The sequence below is a fragment of the Alosa pseudoharengus genome, unplaced genomic scaffold (genome assembly GCF_046254945.1).
Source record: "Alosa pseudoharengus isolate Yale_2024_CS ecotype anadromous, Long Island Sound unplaced genomic scaffold, YU_APseudo_1.1 YU_APseudo_1.1_scf_14, whole genome shotgun sequence".
Lineage (NCBI taxonomy): Eukaryota > Metazoa > Chordata > Actinopteri > Clupeiformes > Clupeidae > Alosa > Alosa pseudoharengus.
Genome location: NW_027468609.1, coordinates 35,607,683 through 35,630,015, shown reverse-complemented (window position 1 = coordinate 35,630,015; position 22,333 = coordinate 35,607,683). Strand labels below are relative to the sequence as shown.

The window sequence follows — 22,333 nt, the reverse complement described above, 5'->3', positions numbered from 1 at the left end:
TCTATGTCCGTATGTGTGTGTGTGTGTGAGTTTCTGACTGCTTGAGTCTCTGTAAACAGTGTGTGTGTTCATCAGTTTGTGTTCCTCCTTGACCCCCACTGCACATATACCCGCTTCTGCCACAGTCCTGACACCTTTAAGAAACGCGTCAGTAAGAACACTTTCTTCGTGCTGGTGCGTGTCGTAGATGAGCTGTGGTGAGTAGGCCCACACAAATGTGCACACGCTCACACAAACACTCGCTCTGTGCTCATGGTTCAAATGTATGAGCAGAGCACACTTGTGTGTTTAGTGTATCTAAAAGTTGTTATTGTCTATGTGTGGGTGTTTTTGTCTATGTGTGTGTGTCTATATGTATCTGTGTGTGTGTGTGTGTGTGTAGTCTGGTGGAGCTAACGGAGGACATCCTGCATCAGCTAATGGAGCTGGTGTTCCAGCTGCTGTGTAACGGCGAGCTGAGTCTGGCGCGCGTGCTGCGCTCCAACATCCTGGACAAGGTGGACCAGAAGAGGCTGCAGAGGCACATCCACACCCACGCACCGCTGTCCACCCGCATGGTCTCCGCTAGGTGCGCCCCACCCGCGCGTCTGTGTGCCGCATGTAGAGAGTGTGTGAGTGTGAGTGTGTGTGTGTGTGTGTGTGTGTGTGTGTGTGTGTGTGTGTGTGTGTGTGTGTGTGTGTGTGTGTGTGTGTGTGTGTGTGTGTGTGTGTGTGTGTGTGTGTGTGTGTGTGTGTGTGTGTGTGTGTGTGTGTGTGTGTGTGTGTGTGTGTGTGTGTGTGTGTGTCTGTGTCTGTGTGAGAGAGTGATTCTTTGTTTTTCTCCAGGCCAGGCACTCTCCATGATTTCCGAAGTCATGAGGTTGCTGATCAGCTCACTCTTCTGGATGCAGAGCTCTTTTATAAGATTGAGGTACTGTCTGTGTCTGTCTGTCTGTCTGTCTGTCTGTGTCATATGGGATAACAGGATATTAAATCACTCAGTTTGTGTCTGTTTCTCTCTCTCCAGATCCCCGAGGTTCTTCTTTGGGCGAAGGAGCAGAATGAGGAGAAGAGCCCGAACCTGACCCAGTTCACAGAGCACTTCAACAACATGAGCTACTGGTAAACACACACACACACACACACACACACACACACACACACACACACACACACACACACACACACACACACACACACACACCACACACACTTTACACAGCAGTTTAACTATACAAGCTACAGGAAAACACATATATGGGCCTGCACTGCACACATACCATTTGGTGAGTAGTTCTCTGAGTCATTCCTACCACAAGAGCTACCAACACACACACACACACACACACACACACACACACACACACACAAACACACACACACACACACACACACACACACACACACACACACACACACACACACACACACACACACACACAACCTGCACTGTAAATGAGTAAATGAACACATTGCTAACCTGACTAACTGACTATTATCATGGGATCTCCGTTTCATCTTCTTATGATGTTGTTTGTGTGTTTGTCCACTAGGGTGCGCTCCATCATTATACAGCAGGAAAGAGCACAGGACAGGGAGAAACTTCTGCTCAAATTCATCAAGATCATGAAGGTGCATTATTATACACTAACTGTGTTGTAACCAAACCAATTAAAAAAAAACTGAATGCTAAATCCCACTCACTTTACTCACTTTGAAGTTAAAAGCATTAAAGGGACTGTGTATGGCTGTGTGTTCCTCAGCACTTACGGAAGCTGAACAACTTCAACTCGTACCTGGCCATCCTGTCGGCTCTGGACTCTGCACCAATCAGACGTCTCGAATGGCAGAAACAGACCTCTGAGGTTTGTTCCATCACCCCACCTGAATACAGCTGATATTCAAATGACCACATGTTCTAAGCATTCTCAAGGTTTGTTGTTGCCCCCCCCCCCCCCCCCCCCCTCTTCTCTCAGGGATTAGAGGAGTACTGTACATTGATTGACAGCTCCTCATCATTCCGAGCGTACCGTGCAGCTCTGGCTGAAGTAGAGCCTCCCTGCATTCCCTACCTGTAAGTGTGTGTGTGTGTGTGTGTGTGTGTGTGTGTGTGTGTGTGTTTGTGTTTTTGTGTGTCTATTTGATAGGTGTTTGTAGTCAGTAACGTAAGCTAATTAATTTAAAATATAATCTCTATCCTGACTGTAAAGCTCTTTCCAGGCTTTTTAGTTGAATACACTAATTGTGAAGATGTCAAAACTGTATAAAATGGTAGAACCTTCTAGTAACTGTCAAACAGATGCAGACCCTGGGAAACTTGTGACAAAATGCAACAGTCTTTCACCCAACACCCCCCACCTTCCTTCTCATCTTTCTCCCTCCTGCTGTTTCTCTCCCGCTCTTCCACAGTGGGCTCATTCTCCAGGACTTGACCTTTGTTCACCTGGGCAACCCTGACCTGGTCGAAAGGAAGGTCAACTTCTCAAAGCGCTGGCAGCAGTTCAACATTCTAGACAGCATGAGACGCTTCCAGCAAGTGTGAGTTTTTCACCCTACCCCTCCCCTGTACACTAACTAACTCACTCACTCAATCTCTTTGGGCCCGTCCCAATACCTCCCCTACCCCTAGATTTTTGCCCTAACCCTCGTTTTTGCGCGTGCACGTGTAGGGCTAGGGTGTCCCATTACTTTAGGGAGCAAGGGGAAGTGCTATTTTCCCCTTAAAATCAATCCTCAAAATATAGCCAGGACCGATGCAGGCTTAAAACGAAGTGGGAGATGAAATTACCCAGGATACCGTGCGAGCTCAGCGTGCCGGCCAAATTTTTCATATATTTTCGCAAATAAGCATATTAAAATTTCGAAATATGTTGGAATATGTTAGTTTGATGCACATCTGATGGACTGTTGAGTTTTGAACACTAATGTTAGAAAATATCTCACAAAGCTATCTGACGATGTTATGATATCTGCTGAGTGCTTTGAGAGACTCTGCCCATCAAATAACGTTAATATATCTGATCTGGGTAGTTTCGTCAAAATTTAAGGTGTGTGTTCTGGCGTTCACATGAACACGAATATCTTTGTTGATTAACCAGACGTAGATAAACCAGCACAGCCCACACAACATTGACCGCTGGAATGGTCATGTTCCTGAATGAAAATAGTAGCAGGCTACTACCGGCAGACACGTCGGTGCTGCGCGTGACGTAAGTGAGCATGTTCGCTACGCTAATTTGCATATAGTGGTGTCCCAATTCATAGGGAAAGATCTTCACCTCCACTTCCCTTGTCGAGGTGGCTTTAATGTTGAGGGCAATCAAAACCAAGTGGAAGTTTTAAGGGGGGAGAAATGGGACGGGCCCTTTCTCTCTTTCTTTCTCTCTCTCTCTCTCTCTGAGTCAGTCAGTCATTCACTCACTCAGTCACACTCACACACTCAAGGATGGGCATTATGTCCGATACATATTTAATATATAAAATAATATTTCTGTTGTTTTTCATGGGCCTTACAAAAATGCTGGACTGGGGTAATTTTGTTTGAGTGAATAAAGAGTGCAATTCAGCAATATCTTAATTGGCCAAAATACTTTATTTGATTTATCAGTGAGGGAAATAAAGGGAAATAATAATCCAAAATAAAATAATAAAATAACTAATCAAACGGTAGTAATAATAATAGACACAGGTGTAGTCTTCTGATGCCTCATTGCAGTTATCCAGTCTTACAAATGCAGACAGGTGTTCGTCCTCTGCAACATATCCTGTGCCATAATGTAAAAGAGGACATGTATTAATCTAACTGTGCTGTACTCTGGGTTATGGGGCTTCCTAATAGCTATTCATTTCTAAATCCAGAGAACTTTAACTTCTTTTTGTTCATTTGTAATATTTCTGTTTGACTCTGTAGTTACAAAGTTATTTCCTTGAGTTTCTGCTTGTTCGAGCAGCTTCATACCTTGGGCATCTCCCTCCTCTATGTTTTCAGTTTGCACTTTGTCCTCCAAGTCATCATTGTCCAGTTCAGGCAGAGTTGGGCTGCTGGACTCAGTGCCTATCAAAATTCATCCATTTCAAATACATATCAGTTACATGGTACAGCTTGGTTTCCAATCCAGTTTTTCAGTGTCCTCAACTCACTCATTTCCACAGGGACAGGAAGTTCCGTTTGCTCAGCCAGGCTCATCTCCTGCTCCCTTCCCTCCACAGGTTCCTCCTCACCATCACAGGCAGGACTCTCTAATATAAAACATGCTTCATTACTGAGTCTCAGCCCAAACATTAACCTAAACCATTCTGAAATACAAATGTGTTGATTCTAGTCCACTTTTTCACTTACGTGTCCCCATTTTGTCCTGGATGGCTGGTGTCCCCTGCAGGACCATGTTCTGCCATCTCTGGCTGCAGGCCTTTTTGCCTGACAGGGGTGCACAGCCTGTAGAAAACATCCGACAAAGAATTGCTGAATTACACTAAGGCATTCCACATGATCGTGTATTCTATTTTTAATCTTTTTCTCAAGTTCACTTACGCTTCTCCATGTTTTCCTGGACGAATGGTGTCCATCCCAGGATCATATCCTGCCATTTCTGGCTGCAGGCCTTTTCCCCCCTCAGGGGCAAGCAGGCTACTGAAATGGTAATAGGAATATTTGGTCAGCCATCATTTCAAACACTACTGAATTACGCTACTTTAATGTCATACTCTTCCTGTTCTTACTCAGGGGATTGGTCTTTGCGTCTCCATGACCGCAGTTTGTCTCCCTTGGTGTCTCGGCCTGCACCTGTGGGCCCTCATCACTCTTGTAGTCCTGGTTGGACTTCTCCTTTTCCACGTTCTCCATGTCACCCAGATAGTGGGGCCTCTGGGCTCTCAGCTGGACCTTCAGGGGTTTCCGAGACTCCTGCAAAGCCTGCAGGGTGATTTTGGTCCTTGCTGGCTTGCCCTCTTCCCTCCTCGGCTTCCATCCAGAGGCCACAAGTCGAGCTCTTCCCCTGTCCTGCTTGGAGGTCTTGTATCCAGACTTGGGCACCTTTTTCTCTGATTTCACTTTTTTATTCAGTCCCCTGTTCCACTTCCGGTCCATCCTCTCCATGGCCTGCATCTTGCTAATGCGCAAGTTTCTGCGGCGCTGTTTGGTTCCTCTTTTACTGACCTTGCTCCTGATGCTGGCCCAGAGAGACCTCAGGGCATCCATGAAGCATCCACGGGACTCCATATTCAGCCCTTTGAGTCCCTTCTTACGTTTTACCTTTAATCTTAATTCAAAACTGTGAAATAATGGAAAAAAAGAAGCAATAGCAGGAATAATGTTTTCCCTTATGCTGTCTCTGTATCAGTCTGTGTCAAAGTGACAGTGTTTTGTTTGAAAGTTCAAAGTAGAACTCTTAGTCGATGATGTCATAGGCATTAGCATGATGTCATAATTGATGGATGCTAGAATTCTGACCAAAAATCTTAGAGCGGAGCACTCTAGAATCTTTGATTTTGACAGTTGTATTGAGCTCTGTAGTCAAGTCAAGTCAATTATTTATATAGCACATTTTACGCAACAGGGTTGACCCAAAGTGCTTTACAAATGATTACATATGAAAATAACAAAATACCAAACAATAATACAATACAGAATACAAAACGCCTACATAAGAAATAAAATAAAGAGTATGTAAAATAATAATAGCAGTGGTAATAATAATAATAAAAAAAGATATATAATAATAATAGGCTAATAATATAGTTAAATAAAAGTCATAATTACAGTATTTAGCACAGCTACAGCATTTTACACTTGTGTACTATTGTCCTCTGTCACATTCTTTATCATTTCCAATCTCCTAATCACGTCACCTTGGAAAAAAAAATATTGTATTTTTAGAATACAACATATAGGAAGCACGGGATGAAAATTTGTACACTCAGATCTGTGCAATAATATATGAATTTATTCAAGCTTTCGGTCAGATCTGAGTGTGCGGTTTTTCATCCTGTGCTTGACTATTGACTTAAAATTCCAGCACCTCAACCAACTGAGCGGTGTTTTTTGTCTCTTTTAGAATACAACATATGAAATTACTTTTTGTAGTAAAAACTGTATTTTTTGTATTTTATTTTGATATCTTAATTATTTTGTATCTTGTATGAGAGAGAGCGAGAGCGAGAAAAAGCTCAAAGTGTCAGAGTTAAGTCTGAGATTTACTTTACATGAATGTCGTTGTTGGAATTTTTTGTATTTTAGGTTTTATGTGAGCGATTATTGGTAAGTCTCTGCATTTATTGTTCCATTAAAATGTTTTATTTGCTTTCTCTCTCTGATGTGTTCTGGGTGCAGTAATTACGAGCTGAAGCGGAATGATGACATCATCTCATTTTTCAACGACTTCACGGACCACCTGGCTGAGGAGGCATTATGGGAGCTCTCGCTGAAGATCAAGCCCCGCGGCAAGAAGATGCCCCGTGAGGAGAAGACCTAGAACCCGCTGCCTGGAACCCTAGGAACCCCCACATCCCCCCACACCCCCTTACACACACACACAGCTAAATCACATGAACACAAAGGACTACTGAGGCAAACTAAAAGACTCTTCTAAAAGAGACAAGACTGATGTTTCATAAAGCGACTCTTCTCAAGGAGAAAGCGTATCCTTTTCTGATTGACAGGAGTGACTCCCGCTGTGGCAGAAGACCCTGAGCGACAAAAACTTTATCCTTTAACACACCTTCTCTCTCTCACTCACACACACACACACACACACACACACACACACACACACACACACATACACATACACACACAAAGGACAAGTATGGATGGAAAGTACTGGAATACTCCTATAGACTGTGTGTGTCTGCGTGTTTTCTTGAACTCTATTTTTGGATAACACTGTGACCGCAGCAGTGCACTCACACTCAAACTGGAACTTGTTTGGAACCTGGAATAGACTGGAACTGATTTTAAAGTGGATTTAATGGAGTGTGTGTGCATCTCTGTGCGAGTGTGTGTGTGTGTGTGTGTGTAACTGTGCATGTCAACATGAGTAAATACACTTATGTAAAGGTTTACAAACTGTGTGGGATTGCGAACTATATGAACATAGGGAAGACTGTATATTTCTGAGTTTGTAATCTTGCCACTTGCTGTAGAATACTGAAGTCTTAACTTCTCTCAGACATGAATTATGCACTCACATTCACCTGCTTGTGAGGAGCTAGTGGGTCAAGCTTGTACAGGACATGTACCAGCATTATGCCTCTGGCTGAGTGTGTGTGTGCGCGTGTGTATGAGAGAAGGAGGGAGAGAGGGAATGTGTATAAGCAAGTGTAGGTAAGGAAGTGTGTATGTGTTTAGAGGCATTGTGTCTCATCAGACATAAAAGCCACGTTCACTGTGCTCTCTTTCACAAATAAAACACTCCACTCTTTCCCAGATGTGTGTGTGTGTGAATTTTATGCATTCAGTGCAACAGCTGAGAATGTGTGCAGACATGATTAATATGGGAGCATTCAACAAGAGATATGATTGGTGGAAAAGACACACTGACTAAGCATCTATTCTGAGCTTCTCACTGTAATGTAGTCATAGATGGAGGCCCAGACGAATGGGCATTTAATATGGGTCCACAATGAAAGGGTATTTAAAGGTGCCATGTGTAATGTCCGCCAAAAAATCAATTCATACTCCACATTCCATAAAATATGGGGGCAGTATACCTCCAGAAAGTGAGTTTGTCTACCCTAGAGTAACAACCGAGACACGTGTACTGCAGTTTGGCTGGCGGTTATGTTGCCCGCATACCGCCTCCCATGGCCGAAACTGGTATTGACACCTGTCGGGCTGTGGCTAGTAATTTAGCATGCTAATTCAGGTTGATATCTCTGCAGCACTACACCTTGTCATTTTTTAAATAACATCATCGCCCTAATTTCTTCTCATTCTTTTGATGTTTGTAGCTCATTTTTTGAATATTTTTACCTCAATTATTACACATGGCACCTTTAACACAGGTTCACAAATAAACAACCAACACTGAAAAAAAAATTTTTTTCTCAATCTTTAATTGTGTGAATATATTAAAAAGAATGGAAATGTTTTAATTAAAAAACTGGACAATCTATCACATGGATTTTCCATTGGAAGACTGTACAATTAATATCTTAATTTACTTTAGCTTGTATATAATTATGACACAAGACAAAACATTTTCACAAAAAAAATACATTTAAAACAACTCATTTGAGAAAACAGACAGCTCAGAATTTTAAAAACCCTGTTAAAATCCTATCTAGCAGCCTCAGAGCGGATAAAAAAAACAATACTGCTGAACAGTACTGCTCGCCTTCCCGACCCTCCACACAAGCTTATCTTATGTTTTATACATCAGTGCTTTGCACCAGGGCCCGATGTTCTTCCTGGCTTATTCATTCGACTGCTATGGCAAGATGAGAAAGGCTCCAGAGCAGAGGAGATTCAGTAGGATTCCATGTAAAAGACTGGACACCCCTGGCAGGTTCAGGTAGTGATCCACTCAGACAAACATTCACAGGAAGCCATATCAGCAACATTTACAAAACGCCTCCTCACACTGGAGAGACAGCCTTGTCTTATAACAGGCCTCGTCACACCTTACTGTGTGCGTATTTTTTTTCTAAGCGTGACATACAGTTCGGAAGAAGAGTGATTTTCAGATGAGAGTAACCAATTTGTGATGATAGATTCCGTGATTTTGGTACTGGTAGATGCAGTGAGGTAAATGAATGAATGTGGATTACTAGGTTTATTTACTAAGCTCAAGTAACAGGCATTCAGGTGTGTGTGTGTGTGTGTGTGTGTGTTTGTGCATGTGGGCGTGTTTTTACCCCCCAATTTAACCCTGTCCTAGGCTCTACCAGTGGACAGCGTCTGTGTGTGTGTGTGTGTGTGTGTGTGTGTGTGTGTGTTTGCATGCTCCTCAGTGTGGCCGTGTGCTGGGCTCCAGTAAGGGGCGTTTGCTGGGTGTGTGTGGGAGTGCGGTGCTGGCTCCGTTGGGCACGTCGTCCTCCGGGATGCCCCGCTTGAAGCCCCGTCCGTGACTGTGGCCATTGACCCCACCCCTCTGCCACTTACAGAGGTCGCCGGTCAGGATGTCCTGAATGTGCTGGACAATGAGATTAATGGCCACTGAGAGAGATAAAAAAAGAGAAAGTGGGGAAGGGAGCAGTAAATGAGTGAGTAAAAAAGATTCAAGGACATATTTTGGTAAATTGAAGTCTGCAATTCTTATCCAATACATTATTTTTTTTGTCAAATTCAGCAATTTACTCCTCACAGTCTTTGAGCCATCTGTTAAATGTGTGTGTGGTGTTTGTGTACAGTCCTACTTGTGTAAATGGGAAACAAACAGCATGGCTCAGATTGAGACCAATAAACAGTGCTTCAGGAGCAGAGAGCCGTTTAATCGTTTTTAATCGACTTTACCTTTAAGTGTTTGGGAAATAAATGGAAAGAGAAGTTCTCTGGCACGAAATGTCAGATTCACTGTGCACATTTGCTTGTGTGTGTGTGTGTGTCACTCACCCATGTTGTCCACTCCACGTGGAATGATGACATCAGCATACTTCTTAGTCTACAACAGAAATCAAGAGCAGAGTTCAAGTCTGTTTGGCCAATACCGCTCACATGAGACACCGATGTGAACTTTGGAATTAATGTGACTGAGTAATAGATCAATGTGTACAGTATATATGTGTGTGTGTGTGTGTGTGTGTGTGTGTGTGTGAGAGAGAGATATGGTTGTGTACGTGTGTCCTTACAGGAAGGCAAAACTCCTCAAAGGCAGGTTTGACAAAGGTAGTGTACTGAGACAGGATCTGCTCCAGGTCACGACCTCTCTTCATATCCCTGAGAACTACACACACACACAGAGTTAAAAGCAATCCTAGCATCATCGTTGTGGGGGAGGGGGGGTTGTACTTGATGTTTATCCCATTAAGTATAAAAAGTGAAAAGTGTGTGTGCTTGGATATGATATATTTGTGGTTACATGCTTAGGCCAATATCTTCAACACCTTTAGTGAGTGCTGCCAAAGTATACACAAACACTGGACACTGGTTTATATATTCACCTCGCCGAGACAGCCTGACATCAGAGTCTGTGTCTACGAAGAGCTTCATGTGGAACATGTCTCTGATGTGCTGATGGTAGAAGACCAGGATCCCCTCAAACAGAACCACGTCTGCATGGTACACTGTTATCCTCTCCGGTAATCTACACACACAATGTACACACATGTAATAACATAATCAGTGTTCATTGATTGCACAGATAACAATTATTTGCATCCACCAGCATAAAGAATGGTCTCATCAGCAATGTATACAGTAAATCATGTAGGCAAATGTACACATGCTTGTTCGTGTAATGGTTGGCCTGATGTCTGGTCTGTGGAATGTATCTTATGGAACCTGAGGGGCAGATCAGGGTTTGGCCATTTCTTTCTGACCTCTTGCAAATGTGTGTGAATGTATGTGTGTGTGTGTGTGTGTGTGTGTGTGTGTGTGTGTGTGTGTGTGTGTCTTACCTGGAATGAGTGACGAAGTCATACGTGGGAACCTCCACCACTTTTCCCTCCACTATGTCCTTCAGAGTCTGATACATCAACTCGTTGTCAAATGCATCTGCAAAGCAAAACACACACACTATCTATAAAATGAAACACTGGGGCATTGCCCTAAGACAGTAGCCAGCATGTACTTTTGGAACTGTGTGCGAGGAACCAACATCTTCTGGTTTTAAATGGAGATACTGATACACTACATTACACTAAATGAAACAAAATACCACAATACTACAGTATCTCATAAAATAACTACCTTGGTATCAGACACAGTGGCTTATCCCAGTAATTTACTTCGCTACATAAAGTTAAATAAACAAACTTAACAGTTGCTTAGTAGCAGGTTGATAACCTGGTGGCATGTGGGTTGCCTGGTAGAAGGCAGCATACCTGGGTGGTCAAAGTTGTACTGGCCCTTCAGCGCTTTGGCCTTCTGTTCTGGGGTGAGCACACGGTAGAAGCTGTCCTGGCTGACGATAGCCACCTTCCTCTGACGCTGGTCTACTTCGTTCTGACCCAGCAGCTCCATGATCTTAGCACATACAGTGGACTACCAGGCGAAAAACAGACAGATAAACCAAAACCCTGCTTAGCCTCTTTGAGCCAATCCACCTCTTCTATACATTCAGATGTGCCTTTTTTTAATTGAGTCAGGGACATTTGAATGACAGTGATGTCACAACTAAAGCATACTATCGTATAGGCCAGTGGTTTTCAAAGTGGGGGCCGCGAGGGGGTGTCAGGGGGGCCTCAGCAAGTTGTAAGGAAACATAAAAGCAACAAATAAATACATTTGAAAAATTTAAAATATACCTATTACTATGAGGGTTGTTATACAATGCCATTATAATAATTTGTCGCATATCTGAACAATATATATGATGATAATGACTGGGAATAATAGTAGAGTGATAGCTCTCATATAGCAGAAAGCCCCAAATGCAATTTTTACACACTGTATGCTCCATCACGAAGTGCTTATGGCTAAAATAATTATTAGGATTAGCTTAGTGTATTTTTACATTTGCCGTAGTATTGTCGATGGGTTTAATAACATATCAAGGGGGTCCTTGAACAGAACCTAGTGGTATCTGGGGGGCCTTGTCGTGGAAAAGTTTGGGAACACCTGGTATAGGCTACTTACGCATTGTTCTGATTCTCTATTTCTTTATACTGACACGCCACAGCCATGTTTCCAATGCATGTAATTACATTTAGAATAATGTAATAGGCCTAGTTCTCATCCGCGTCAAAAAATGCAGAAAACACTAAACTTCATTAAATCCTAAAGCGCATACTTTTGAAAAGTAGTAACTCGGTGATTTTGCCTACCATCACTTTCATTTCATTAGAAGTCGCATTAATTAGCCTAGGCTATGCCTTATAACCCGCCAAAAATGCAACATCACTGATGCTTTTGCCTATTCATTTCCCAGTTCCCACACACAATTGGCTATTTAACTTGTGCACTGAACATTTAATCAACGGTCTCCCCGATATTTAATAGGGCGACGCCTTCATGAGTCAGCGATGGTAAGGATAATTTCCCGGGAAATGCTGCTGCAAGTGAAAGGAACATGATACCACTATGAAGTCTCTTCATTACCGTAATACAACAAAACTAAATATGTCCTTTTCCCAATGCAAGCTCTATATCACCTGAAGCACAGGCTAGAAGATACTGCAGACGTGTGGTGAAATTAAGTTAGCATGCCTTCCAAACATATTTTAATGCTGTTCCATAATTTAACTGAATTTGGGCCCTACCTTGCCACTGGCCGTTCCTCCGCTGACACCGATCAGGAAAGGTCGGTGTCTTGGCCGTTGCGTGTCCATCAGCGTCCCCGTGGAAGTCATGACAGCTAGCTAATGTCACAGTAAACAACCAAATACCTAACGTTACTTCCTGCTTCGCGTGACTGTTAAATAAGTCTAACTACAAAGCGAGATAGATCCTGTCCTCCGTTTATCGGACAAGTGAACCGATAAAGGCCTTTGTGCCACTTTCAGCGGGCACCACTATAAGGCCAACCAGACCCCGAGGAAGAGCTGCACCGGGAATGTTTTCCGTTTACTATGTACTGCGCATGCTCAGTAAGTAGCTGTCAAGACATCATGCAGCACGTCACCCAAGTGTTTTTTTTTTTAATATTGACCCCATGTTGTTCCTGATGTAGTATGTGTATTTAGCAATATACTAGCCAATTTACATCTCAACACGAATGGGTCTCAAGCATTTTGCCACAGGATATAAATGATAATTGATTAAAAATGGATTATAGCCTAAGCCTAGCCTATACCTAGGGCCACAAGGGTTTTTACAGACATGGAATGTTGTAAAAGGTTGTGACCCAGAAATTATATCTAGGACCTTCAAGGATCACAACCTGTGGGGTATTCCAAGTACTTGGTTTAGTGACAAACCTGGGTAAGTTAACTCCGAGTAAGTGGTAAAGCCCAAGATGGATTACTGAACAGGGCTAGCAGGCCCAGGGGCCCCTGAAGCTCAAGCCTCTGCCTGAAGTCACTACTATGTTCTCCACCCCTGATATCTGAATAGGGCCCCTCAGTGAAATAACACAGGTTATGCCATGTGATATTTTTTAATAGGGCCCCTCAATCATATACTATGGATGATGTTATTCACTCCTGATATCTAAATGGGGCTCCTCAGTCAAATAACACTGTGATAATCATGCTTTGTAATGTAAGATGCCTTCAATCCATTTCCACAAAACTCAGCAGAAGTCACCATTTTAAGGGGTTATTTTTCAAAAAAATGTTGGGGGGGGGGGGGGCATATCCCAGGACCCCCCTACTATATTACTGACTCTGAGTTACTAACTTTCTAAGGTGCCCAGGGGCCAGTGGTTCATAATACATCCATGGGTAAAACCTAATATAAGAGCTGTATGGCTTCATTCGCCTAACAAAACAATGCCATAGGGTTCTTGTTGTAGGAGGTTTACCACTTACTCTGAGTTAACTTACCAAGGTTTTTCACTAAACCGCATGCTTGGAATACCCCCCTGGTCAACTAACTAAGCCTACTGGAAACCTACAGGGAGGTTCCAAACAATACAACCCTAAAGCATACTAGCATGGTCCAATATATTGTTGAAATCTGTATAATATCGCCATGATAGGTTGCTCAGTTCATTTCTAGCATAAACTATCAAAAGAGTGCTAAATATCACCTACCAATTTCAAAGATGCACTTTTTTGTAGCCTACTTATAAAACATTCTTCTATATTGTGGGAAACATTAAAGGCTTATGTTAGAGGATCCATAATATCTTTTCAGGCTGAAAGAAAGAGAAGGAGACGGACTGAACTAACTGAGCTTGAAAAACAAATCAACCAAATGGACAGAGAAAATGCTATATGCCCTTCTACTGACAAATACAAGAAAATACTTTCACTGCGGTATAGATACAATCAAATAATATCAGATTGTATAACCAGGGCCTTTTTGTTCACACAACAAAAGTATTTTGAATTTGGGGAAAAGCCTCATAAATTACTTGCTAGACAACTTAGGAAGATGGAGAGTGATCGCACAATAACTCAACTAAAATCAGAACAGGGGGATATATTGGTTTCCTACAAAGATATTAATCAAAGGTTTCAACAGTTTTATGAGGAGTTATACTCTTCTCAAACAGTAGATTGTTCTGTTATAGACAACTTCCTGGAGAGCTGTGACCTTCCCGCTAGAACAGCGAGATCAGGATTTTCTTAATGCAGAGCTCTCTGTTGAAGAAATACAGGAAACAATTAAATTGTTGAAAAATAGTAAGACCCCTGAGCCCGATGGGTTTCCAAACGAGTTTTATAAGCAATTCAGTGATCTCCTCTCTCCTTACCTTCTGAGAATGTATACACAAGCAAAAGAAGTAAAATCCCAAGAGTTAAAATGACAGAGTAGACTGTTATTGACTCTAATAGAGTTACATTTAATACAGTTGGAGTAAAATGTACTCTAGCATATTAGTTAAAAAACAGAGTTAAAATCACAAGAGTTAATCAACCACTCATTTTCTCATTTGGACGCCATTTTAGAAATTTCTTGGGAGATGTTTGCCTAATTATTATTTGGATATTATTCATAAAAAATCAAGTGTTTTCTTCTGGTTTATTCCAAAGTCATTCGGTAGCTTTAAGATTTTTTTCTGGACTAGGCTACTAAAAAATTACTTGCAAGTTTGTAGGCTAGCATGTACTAGCAAATACTGCTAAGCTATCTATAAACGGAGTCTCTGTTATCAAGCCTATAGCTGTTCACAAAGAATAGTCAAAGCGAACAAACATTATAATAATACTAATAATTATAAGTACTGTATGTTTGTTACATGCAAGTGTGTAAGGGCTCAGACAAATTACTAACTGGCGGAACGTGCCCTCTGGCATTTCACGTCAGAGACGAACGTTAGTAGCCTATCACCCACTTCCTTCCATTTGAGAGAATGCAGCGACGCGACGGAGCCTGGTTAGAAGAATCTCTCTGAAGTGCAGTTGAAGGTGAGTAGATGTTCATCTAAAATACACTTACTAGAGATTTATTTCACATGTTCCGTAGTATGCCTCGAAAATGATAAACAATAAGCGGTGACGCGTAAGAGGAGTGTAACTTAACGTAAATGTATGGTCAAGATATCATTCTGAAATGTGTTGACCTTCAGGGGCTAACGTTAACGTTAAGTTAACTGCTAACGAAGGTTGAAAGTTAACATGAACGTTAACGTTACCTCTGTGTAACATGAGGTACATGTCAATTCGTGCTCCCGTATTGTACAATGCTATAAGTTTTTTTTTTATCATGTTAATATTTACTCAACCAAATATGATACCAGTATAATCGTCTTTCATGGTCAACATTGACTTGGTTAGCAGCTAGCCTATCAGCCAACGTAGCTCTCATTGGCAGCTTAGCATAATGCAAATCAGATATCAAATGAAGGCTATGGTTAGCTTAATGAGGTAACAGTTACTGTTGTTAGCTACTTAACATTAACAGTCATTTATAGGGCAAATTAGCTTAAAGTTCATGCTCTACCAAAAAGCTTGTTTCACGTAAAACAGGCATCCATAAGCATGAATTTGGCCTTCACAAGTTGGTTATTTCAAAACTAGCTGCATTAATTGACTATTGCTGAATGTGCATCATTGATAGCCTAGAAGACACGTGTTCAGTGCAAAGTGCCAACAGGTGCACGTGCCACATTTACTAGTTTAGTCAGTGTCACTGTTTTAAAAGTAGTGTTGATTTTGTCTGAATGTTTGATTTTATGTTTTCTCAGGATGTTGGTGAAAGTTAAATACCAGGCAGACCAGATACATTAAAATGGTGGAAACTGATGCCACTCTAGAGGATTTATTTAACCAAGGTACTGATTTATTCAATTGTTGCATTGTTTAAGTCTATTGTCAGTTTTTTTTGTAATGTTCTGTTTTTATTTTAGTGTTCATGAAATTTGATATTTAAGCCAAACACCAAGCTGGGCTAAAATGTATGATGAGTTTGGTACAGAAGATTGACAACTATGTGTCTGAAGATGTGGTGAAGGATCCAAAATGTGGTGTATTAAAGCTGAAGCCTGCAGAAGATGATGGTGAGTTGTAATATGGAATGTAGTTAAAACTTGGTAAAAGTTTTGTGAATATATCAACAGCGGTTGCAACACATTGTTTTAATGGAATTCCACTCTGTGGGGTTTGTGGATGTTGATTATGTCCGTCTTTGAGCCTATTTAGTGTTTAAAAATCTCAGCCATCAAAGACTACATGACATACAGCCGTCACAGGTACTGGACATGACTATATAACTGATTTATTCTGTCCTCTGCTTTGTAGTAGATGCATTATGTGATTCAGATGACACCACTGCCTTGTTTCCAAATAAGCCCAAGGGAGATGATTGGGTAGAGCAAGTAAGTGGCATTTTTTCCCTTGTTAAATATTGGTAAAATCTTTATGCTGCCCATTAACACAAAGGTAACCTAAACTGAAACCCACACTGAGGTATTTTTTTTTCTTCAAAAAAATTCCACACACTCAGATCTGTGCAAAATTATCTTTCTATTCTAGATTTCGGTCATAGACCCTCTTCAGGAATCCTGAAAAAGGCCCATGACCGAAAGCTATATAAAAAGATAATTTTGCACAGATGTGAGTGTGTGGATTTGTCATGCTGTGCTTGACTTTTGACTTTAAATCCCAGCATCTCAACCACCAGATGAACAGTATTATTTGTCTCTTTTAAATGATTGAACTTGAAATGAAACCATTTCATAAGTATTTCTGCATACAAATTGTAATGAATCTGTTTAAGATCAAATACATTGTTTACAGTGCACTGAATTTCACATTGATCTCCATTTCTCAAGGTCACCGAGAACTGTCGGTACAGGGAAAAAAACAAAACAAAAAAACAATCGGATTCACTTAGCTCGAAATGCAGCAAGGAAGCTACTGTGCTACACTCTAGGGCAGGGGTCTCCAACCTTTTTGGGAATGAGGGCTACCTGAAGACCCGAAATCATATGGAGGGCTACTCATTTAAAACAAACATACCCTCACCCCTTTTTTGCGAGGGTAGTCCTCCTAAATAATAGGCCTATGTGATTTTTACTTTTAAATGATCATTATTTGTGCAGGCCTATACGTCTTTATATATTAAGCAACTGTATTTTCAAATTTAATATCAATAACCTATGCAACACTACCAACATTTTTGTTCAGTTTGTTCATTTCAAAGTTTGCATGGGGAATCTAATCTATTTTTTTTTTTTTTTTTTACAAAAAAACTTTCTTTTTGTGCAATTAATAATTTGGGTTACAATTTGTACCCAATTTATACCAACCCACCATTATGAATTCAGGGGATGTTTAAGTTCTGATTTCAGTGGACAATTCGGTTTTAACATTTCAATAGTAATCGCCCACACCACCCTAACATATGAAAACTCCTTTTAAAGTTATTGCACACCTGAAATGATCCATGATCTGACAAAAAAGGGTAATGCACAGTCCTGCTCAGTCATGCATGCTATAACATTTTTAGCGCTATTATACGGCAGTTGCCTACGGAGGAGAAAAGGCCTGTGAGCTAAAGCAATTGTTTTTCAGTCCTTGAACAATCATGCAAGAACCGTATTTGACGAACATGGAATGGCCACAGAACTTTTGCAAAGATATGCTTTCATTGGCTACACCAGACAAGCAAGTTTTTCCCCCTTTACTGTCTATGCGTGCGAGCAGCGTGTGCGCTCCGCTTCCGTTGTTGTTTAAAGATTGAATGGGAAACGGATTTGAAGCCAAAGGCTAAATTTTAACGCAGCTACAATTTATAAGGTATCACCAATATCAATTTATTGTTACAGATGTATGGCTACATACATTCTTAAAATGGTTCTGGTCTAGACTTAAATATCTATTGAAAACTTCACAATGGAGCGTGTTTTTAGAGCGTGATCTGCAGGTGACCTGTTGGCTATTTTTTAGAAAGTGCGCTGGGGGCGCCTCATAGCCGTCCCGCGGGCTACCTGGTGTCCGCGGGCACCGTGTTGGAGACCACTGCTCTAGGGGCATGTTCCTGAGTCCTAATGTTCATGACCCCAGAGTGTAGCGCTGTAGCTGCACAGTCGCTTTAGCTGCTGGCTTTAGCAACTCGAGCTATGTAAAACCGATTGTTTTCGTTTTACATACTCGGTGACCCAATAAATGGAGATCTATTTGGAAAATCGCTGGATTTCCCCTTAATGCTGGAACTCACCCTACTTTACACTGTTTTATAGGAACATTTCTATGATCCAGCCAGCGGAGCGGGGTACCTGGCCTGACGCATTAAAACAATTCAGAGGAAAGCCTCAGGAACCACAAAGTCCAGCACACAATGAACATAATGGAGGACCAGCTTCTGAAGATGTGCCCGAGCCAATCCTGAATGAAGAACAGCTGAGAGAGGCGGTATCTCTAATGAAGCATTCTTCTGATGAAGAAGTTGTGCGGCTGAAGGTGAACGTTTGATTATAGTCAGAAAAAATGGTCCATGACCCTCAATCACCTCATATGCTTGCAACATTCTCTCGATTCGTGGATGTAATGGATCAGATTGAGCAAGACTGTGTTACTGTTTGGTGAGATTTCAGCGAACCTTCTTGAGAGGTAGTCAACTATGTTCAAAGAGAAGACTATTAAACAGAGTAAAGGTCTTTCTTCCTCCAGCATCGAACTGCAAAAAAGGATCCAGGTAGCAGAATCACCACATGGGCTGTGTCCCGGTAGAACACTCAGGTTAAAGTGTGGTGAGACTGGGTGTTTCAGGGACATTTTCTGGCTTTTAGAAAACATTTGGAAATGTTACATGAGTATAGCGTTAATAATGTTCATGTTTTGGAAAATAACTGTAGTGAACACAGAAGTAATGATTTGGCGGTAGATTTTGATACAGTGGTTCCTGTTATGCATTCTGCTGTACATGAGATACAGGTTAAGGAAACTATTCAGTTTTTTGAGTGATAAGCAAAGTGTTGAGGAAATGAATCATACTTTAAGTCATCTTGAAAATCTCTTCTAGGCCCCATCCATTGGATCATGCCTTAGGTATGAGCTACACCAGGCGCGTAACTGAAGCGTTCCGTTCGCGACGCGTAAAATTCATTTTAAATGAATGGTCTATTTTTTTCGAACGTACGCGCTATGCGAACGTAACGCTTCAGTTACGCGCCTGGTGTAGCTTCACTGTTAGAATGTGTAGACTTAAACATGTCGGTGATGCTAGAATGTTTCAGTACAGGCTGTAGAGTGAGTAAAATTGGTATGTAAGCTAATGTATCACTAACAACAACTTGATATTATGTTCTAGTGGCTTTGTTCCATTTGATGCCAAATGTGTTGTACATGCATTTACAAAAGGAAAAAAAAATGAAACTTTTTATATTGTATATTGATACATTAACTTAATATTTTGTAATAAATATATTTTCAATAATTTGTCTGTATGTCCTTCAGATTTTGTAGAGCTTGATAAAGACAAGCAAAATGGTGACTCTAGCAAGAGTAGCTGGGAATAAACTCTGAATAGAGATAAACTAAGATTACCCCATTAAGAGTTAAGATGACTCTGGAAAGAGTTGTTGGCTTATAGAGTAGATTTTTCTTTACTCCCTGTGGAGTTTATCTTGGTGATTTTTCAACTCTGTAGAGTAAATTTAACTCTGAAAAATGTGCTCTAGGAGAAGAGTCAAATTTACTCTCTGTGGGGTGGGACCAATGGGTCTCTATGACAGAGTCAGAATCGACTCTATTAGAGTTGAAAACAACTCTGACAATTTTACTGTGATGGCACTTTACCTCCCTCACTTAACGAGGCCATCATAACAGTATTACCCAAAAAAGGAAAGGACCCAATGGAAGTGGGCAACTATAGACCCATATCACTTTTGACATCTGACCAAAAGATACTAGCTAAAACTCTATATCTCAGACTTAGCTCTTTAATTAGTAAACTTGTTCATCCGGACCAAACTGGTTTTATACCAAACAGACATTCCTTCTTTAATCTTAGACGCCTCTTTAACATTATTTACTCTCAGAAAAAGAAGTCTTCTGATTTAGTTATCCTATCATTAGATGCACAGAAAGCATTTGACGAATTATTGTGGCCTTATTTATTTTCTGCGCTAGAAAAATATAAAATTGGTAATGATTTCAAAAAGTGGTTGATGGTCTTGTACGACAGACCTAGTGCCAGAATTTTAACTAATGGCATTCTTTCTCCGCCTTTTCTCTTGCACAGAGGTACAAGGCAAGGGTGTGCCTTATCACCCTTACTATTTGCCCTGGCCATTGAGCCTTTGGCACAAAAGATCAGGTCTGAGGTCTGCATACATGGATATGACATCAATAATACATCAAATAAGATTTCCCTTTATGCAGATGATATATTATTGTACGTGACTAAACCTTTGTCCTCAATACCAGCCATACAGATCTGATATCTCATTTCGGAAGTTTTTCAGGTTATAGGATCAACTGGTCAAAGAGCGAATTAATGCCGGTAAAAACACACAACCTCTCAGCCTTACAGGGGTTCCCTTTTAAGATATCACTGCAAGAATTTACATATTTAGGTATCAGAGTCACTAAGGACTTTCAATCACTGTACAAGTACAACTTCCCTCCATTAATATCTAAGCTGCAGAATAACATTGAGTTTTGGAAATCACTCCCTATTTCACTAGCAGGGAGAGATGGTCTTTCTCCCTCAAATCTTATATCTCTTTCAAAATATCCCAATTTTCCTCCCTAAGAAATTCTTTAAACAGCTTGATACACTTATAACTCCATTTTTGTGGGATTACAAGACACCTAGAATAAAAAAAGACCCACATCTTTGCAGACTGATAGTATATTTTTACTACCATATTTCTCTTAAGACTCAATCAGGACGATGCACGATCAGGATCCAGGCTTTATTCTTTTCAATGAGGGGCCAGTGGCCCTCAAGGGAGAGAAGTATGTTTGTTTCACCCCATCATGGATTTCACCAGTATCTCAGTATTCTCTGACTTCTCTGACTATACAGAAACAGTCTACTAACTTTATGTTACAAACAAAAGAAGGAGTGACCTCTAGGTCCAACCCAGTTTGAATATGCAATAGAAAGGGAGGATGAGGATTAGGCCTTCATCAGGTCTGGTCAGCTTCTATTGTCTTTTAATTAACCCCCTTTCCTGGGAAGTTCCTCAGAGGCCTGGACACATGCTGTTCTACAAACATTAACATTTCACACCTGGAGATAGGCAAAGGCCTCTAGACAAGCTTTCATTGAATTCAAGGATAAACAAAGGATGCTTGCATACAGACCAGAGACACACACAGGGTACACATGGGTACAAAAATCACAGATGACCATAAGAAGTACGCAGTATGTACATTTACAGAAATGAGGCTGATTCACAACACTTTCAAGACCTAAGTTAGATGGTGGCATGGGTCTCCCTGATTTCTTTTCTTATTATCAGGCCTGTGCTTTCCGCAGTATGATTATGTGGTTGGATCACACTTTTAAAGATCGATCCATCCTGGATTGTAATGGAAAGAGCAGACTGTGCTCCATATGACATTGGCACATTGGTATTAGCACCAACAAAAATTCAGAAGGCTTGCTATAGTCATAATTGTATAATCTATAATGACATTCACATATGGCAACAGATTAAGTCAAGGTTCAATGCTAAGTCTCTTTCCTTTTCTTTACCTATAGCTAAAAATCCATCTTTTCCTCCATCCTATATGGACTCTGCCTTCTCACAATGGAGTTGGGTATTCTGAACATTGGAAATCTTTTCATTCATAAAAATGTTGCCTCTTTCAGCCAACTTCAAAGTCAATATGGTCTACATAAAAATAATTTCTTCAGATATCTATAGGTGAGGGACTATGTGAGGAAACATGTACCCAAACTAGATTGTGTTGAACCCACAACTTTGGATGTGTTGTTTATATTTCGAGGCGGAGCTAGGCATCTCATTTCAACACTTTATTCTGCACTATTAAGCAGGTCCGTACCATCTACGCAGGGTATTAAAACTCTTTGGGAACAAGAATTTGGGGAGGGAATAAGTGAAGAACTCTGGGATGATGCTTTGGAAAACATACATAAATGCTCTGCTAATTCAAGACATTGTTTGATTCAGTTTAAGATAATCCATAGACTCCACCTACAAAACAACAAAACAAAACAAAACTACACAAGATA

The 22,333-nt window shown here is 40.9% G+C and overlaps 2 protein-coding genes and 1 long non-coding RNA gene across 3 annotated transcripts in view; 2 read left to right on the top strand and 1 right to left on the bottom strand.

Moving 5' to 3' along the window:
* Positions 1-7,402, top strand: part of rapgef1b (Rap guanine nucleotide exchange factor (GEF) 1b) — a 34,511-nt gene extending 27,109 nt beyond the window's left edge. Inside the window, exons 16-24 of the mRNA XM_076284840.1 lie at positions 105-197; positions 383-568; positions 826-910; positions 1,007-1,101; positions 1,533-1,611; positions 1,743-1,844; positions 1,956-2,053; positions 2,389-2,517; positions 6,308-7,402. Coding sequence (XP_076140955.1) covers positions 105-197; positions 383-568; positions 826-910; positions 1,007-1,101; positions 1,533-1,611; positions 1,743-1,844; positions 1,956-2,053; positions 2,389-2,517; positions 6,308-6,449 — 1,009 coding nt within the window. The 3' untranslated portion in view covers positions 6,450-7,402. The remainder of the gene's footprint in view (positions 1-104; positions 198-382; positions 569-825; positions 911-1,006; positions 1,102-1,532; positions 1,612-1,742; positions 1,845-1,955; positions 2,054-2,388; positions 2,518-6,307) is intronic.
* Positions 7,403-8,016: 614 nt separating this feature from the next.
* Positions 8,017-12,699, bottom strand: uck1 (uridine-cytidine kinase 1). Its single transcript, XM_076284839.1, has 7 exons — positions 12,337-12,699; positions 10,960-11,119; positions 10,534-10,630; positions 10,078-10,220; positions 9,766-9,860; positions 9,530-9,578; positions 8,017-9,133 (listed from the first exon to the last, which is right to left on the bottom strand). The coding sequence occupies exons 1-7, from the start codon at positions 12,424-12,426 to the stop codon at positions 8,925-8,927; spliced, it is 843 nt and encodes a 280-aa protein (XP_076140954.1). The 5' UTR covers positions 12,427-12,699; the 3' UTR covers positions 8,017-8,924.
* A 2,111-nt stretch (positions 12,700-14,810) lies between these two features.
* LOC143123429 (uncharacterized) lies at positions 14,811-18,585 on the top strand. The gene is made up of 5 exons (XR_012986827.1): positions 14,811-15,090; positions 15,870-15,956; positions 16,032-16,181; positions 16,423-16,499; positions 18,366-18,585. It is a non-coding gene; the product is annotated as an uncharacterized LOC143123429 (long non-coding RNA).
* Positions 18,586-22,333: the final 3,748 nt, after the last annotated feature.

What these genes read in the sequence shown, in the direction of transcription:
- uck1 (XM_076284839.1), bottom strand. Translation starts at nt 12,426, where the DNA reads ATGACTTCCACGGGGACGCTGATGGACACGCAACGGCCAAGACACCGA. An exon ending in TGTCAGGCTGTCTCGGCGAG is followed by an intron (nt 9,861 to 10,077) that starts GTGAATATATAA and finishes GTGTGTGTGTAG; the next exon opens with TTCTCAGGGATATGAAGAGA. An exon ending in TTGAGGAGTTTTGCCTTCCT is followed by an intron (nt 9,579 to 9,765) that starts GTAAGGACACAC and finishes TTTCTGTTGTAG; the next exon opens with ACTAAGAAGTATGCTGATGT.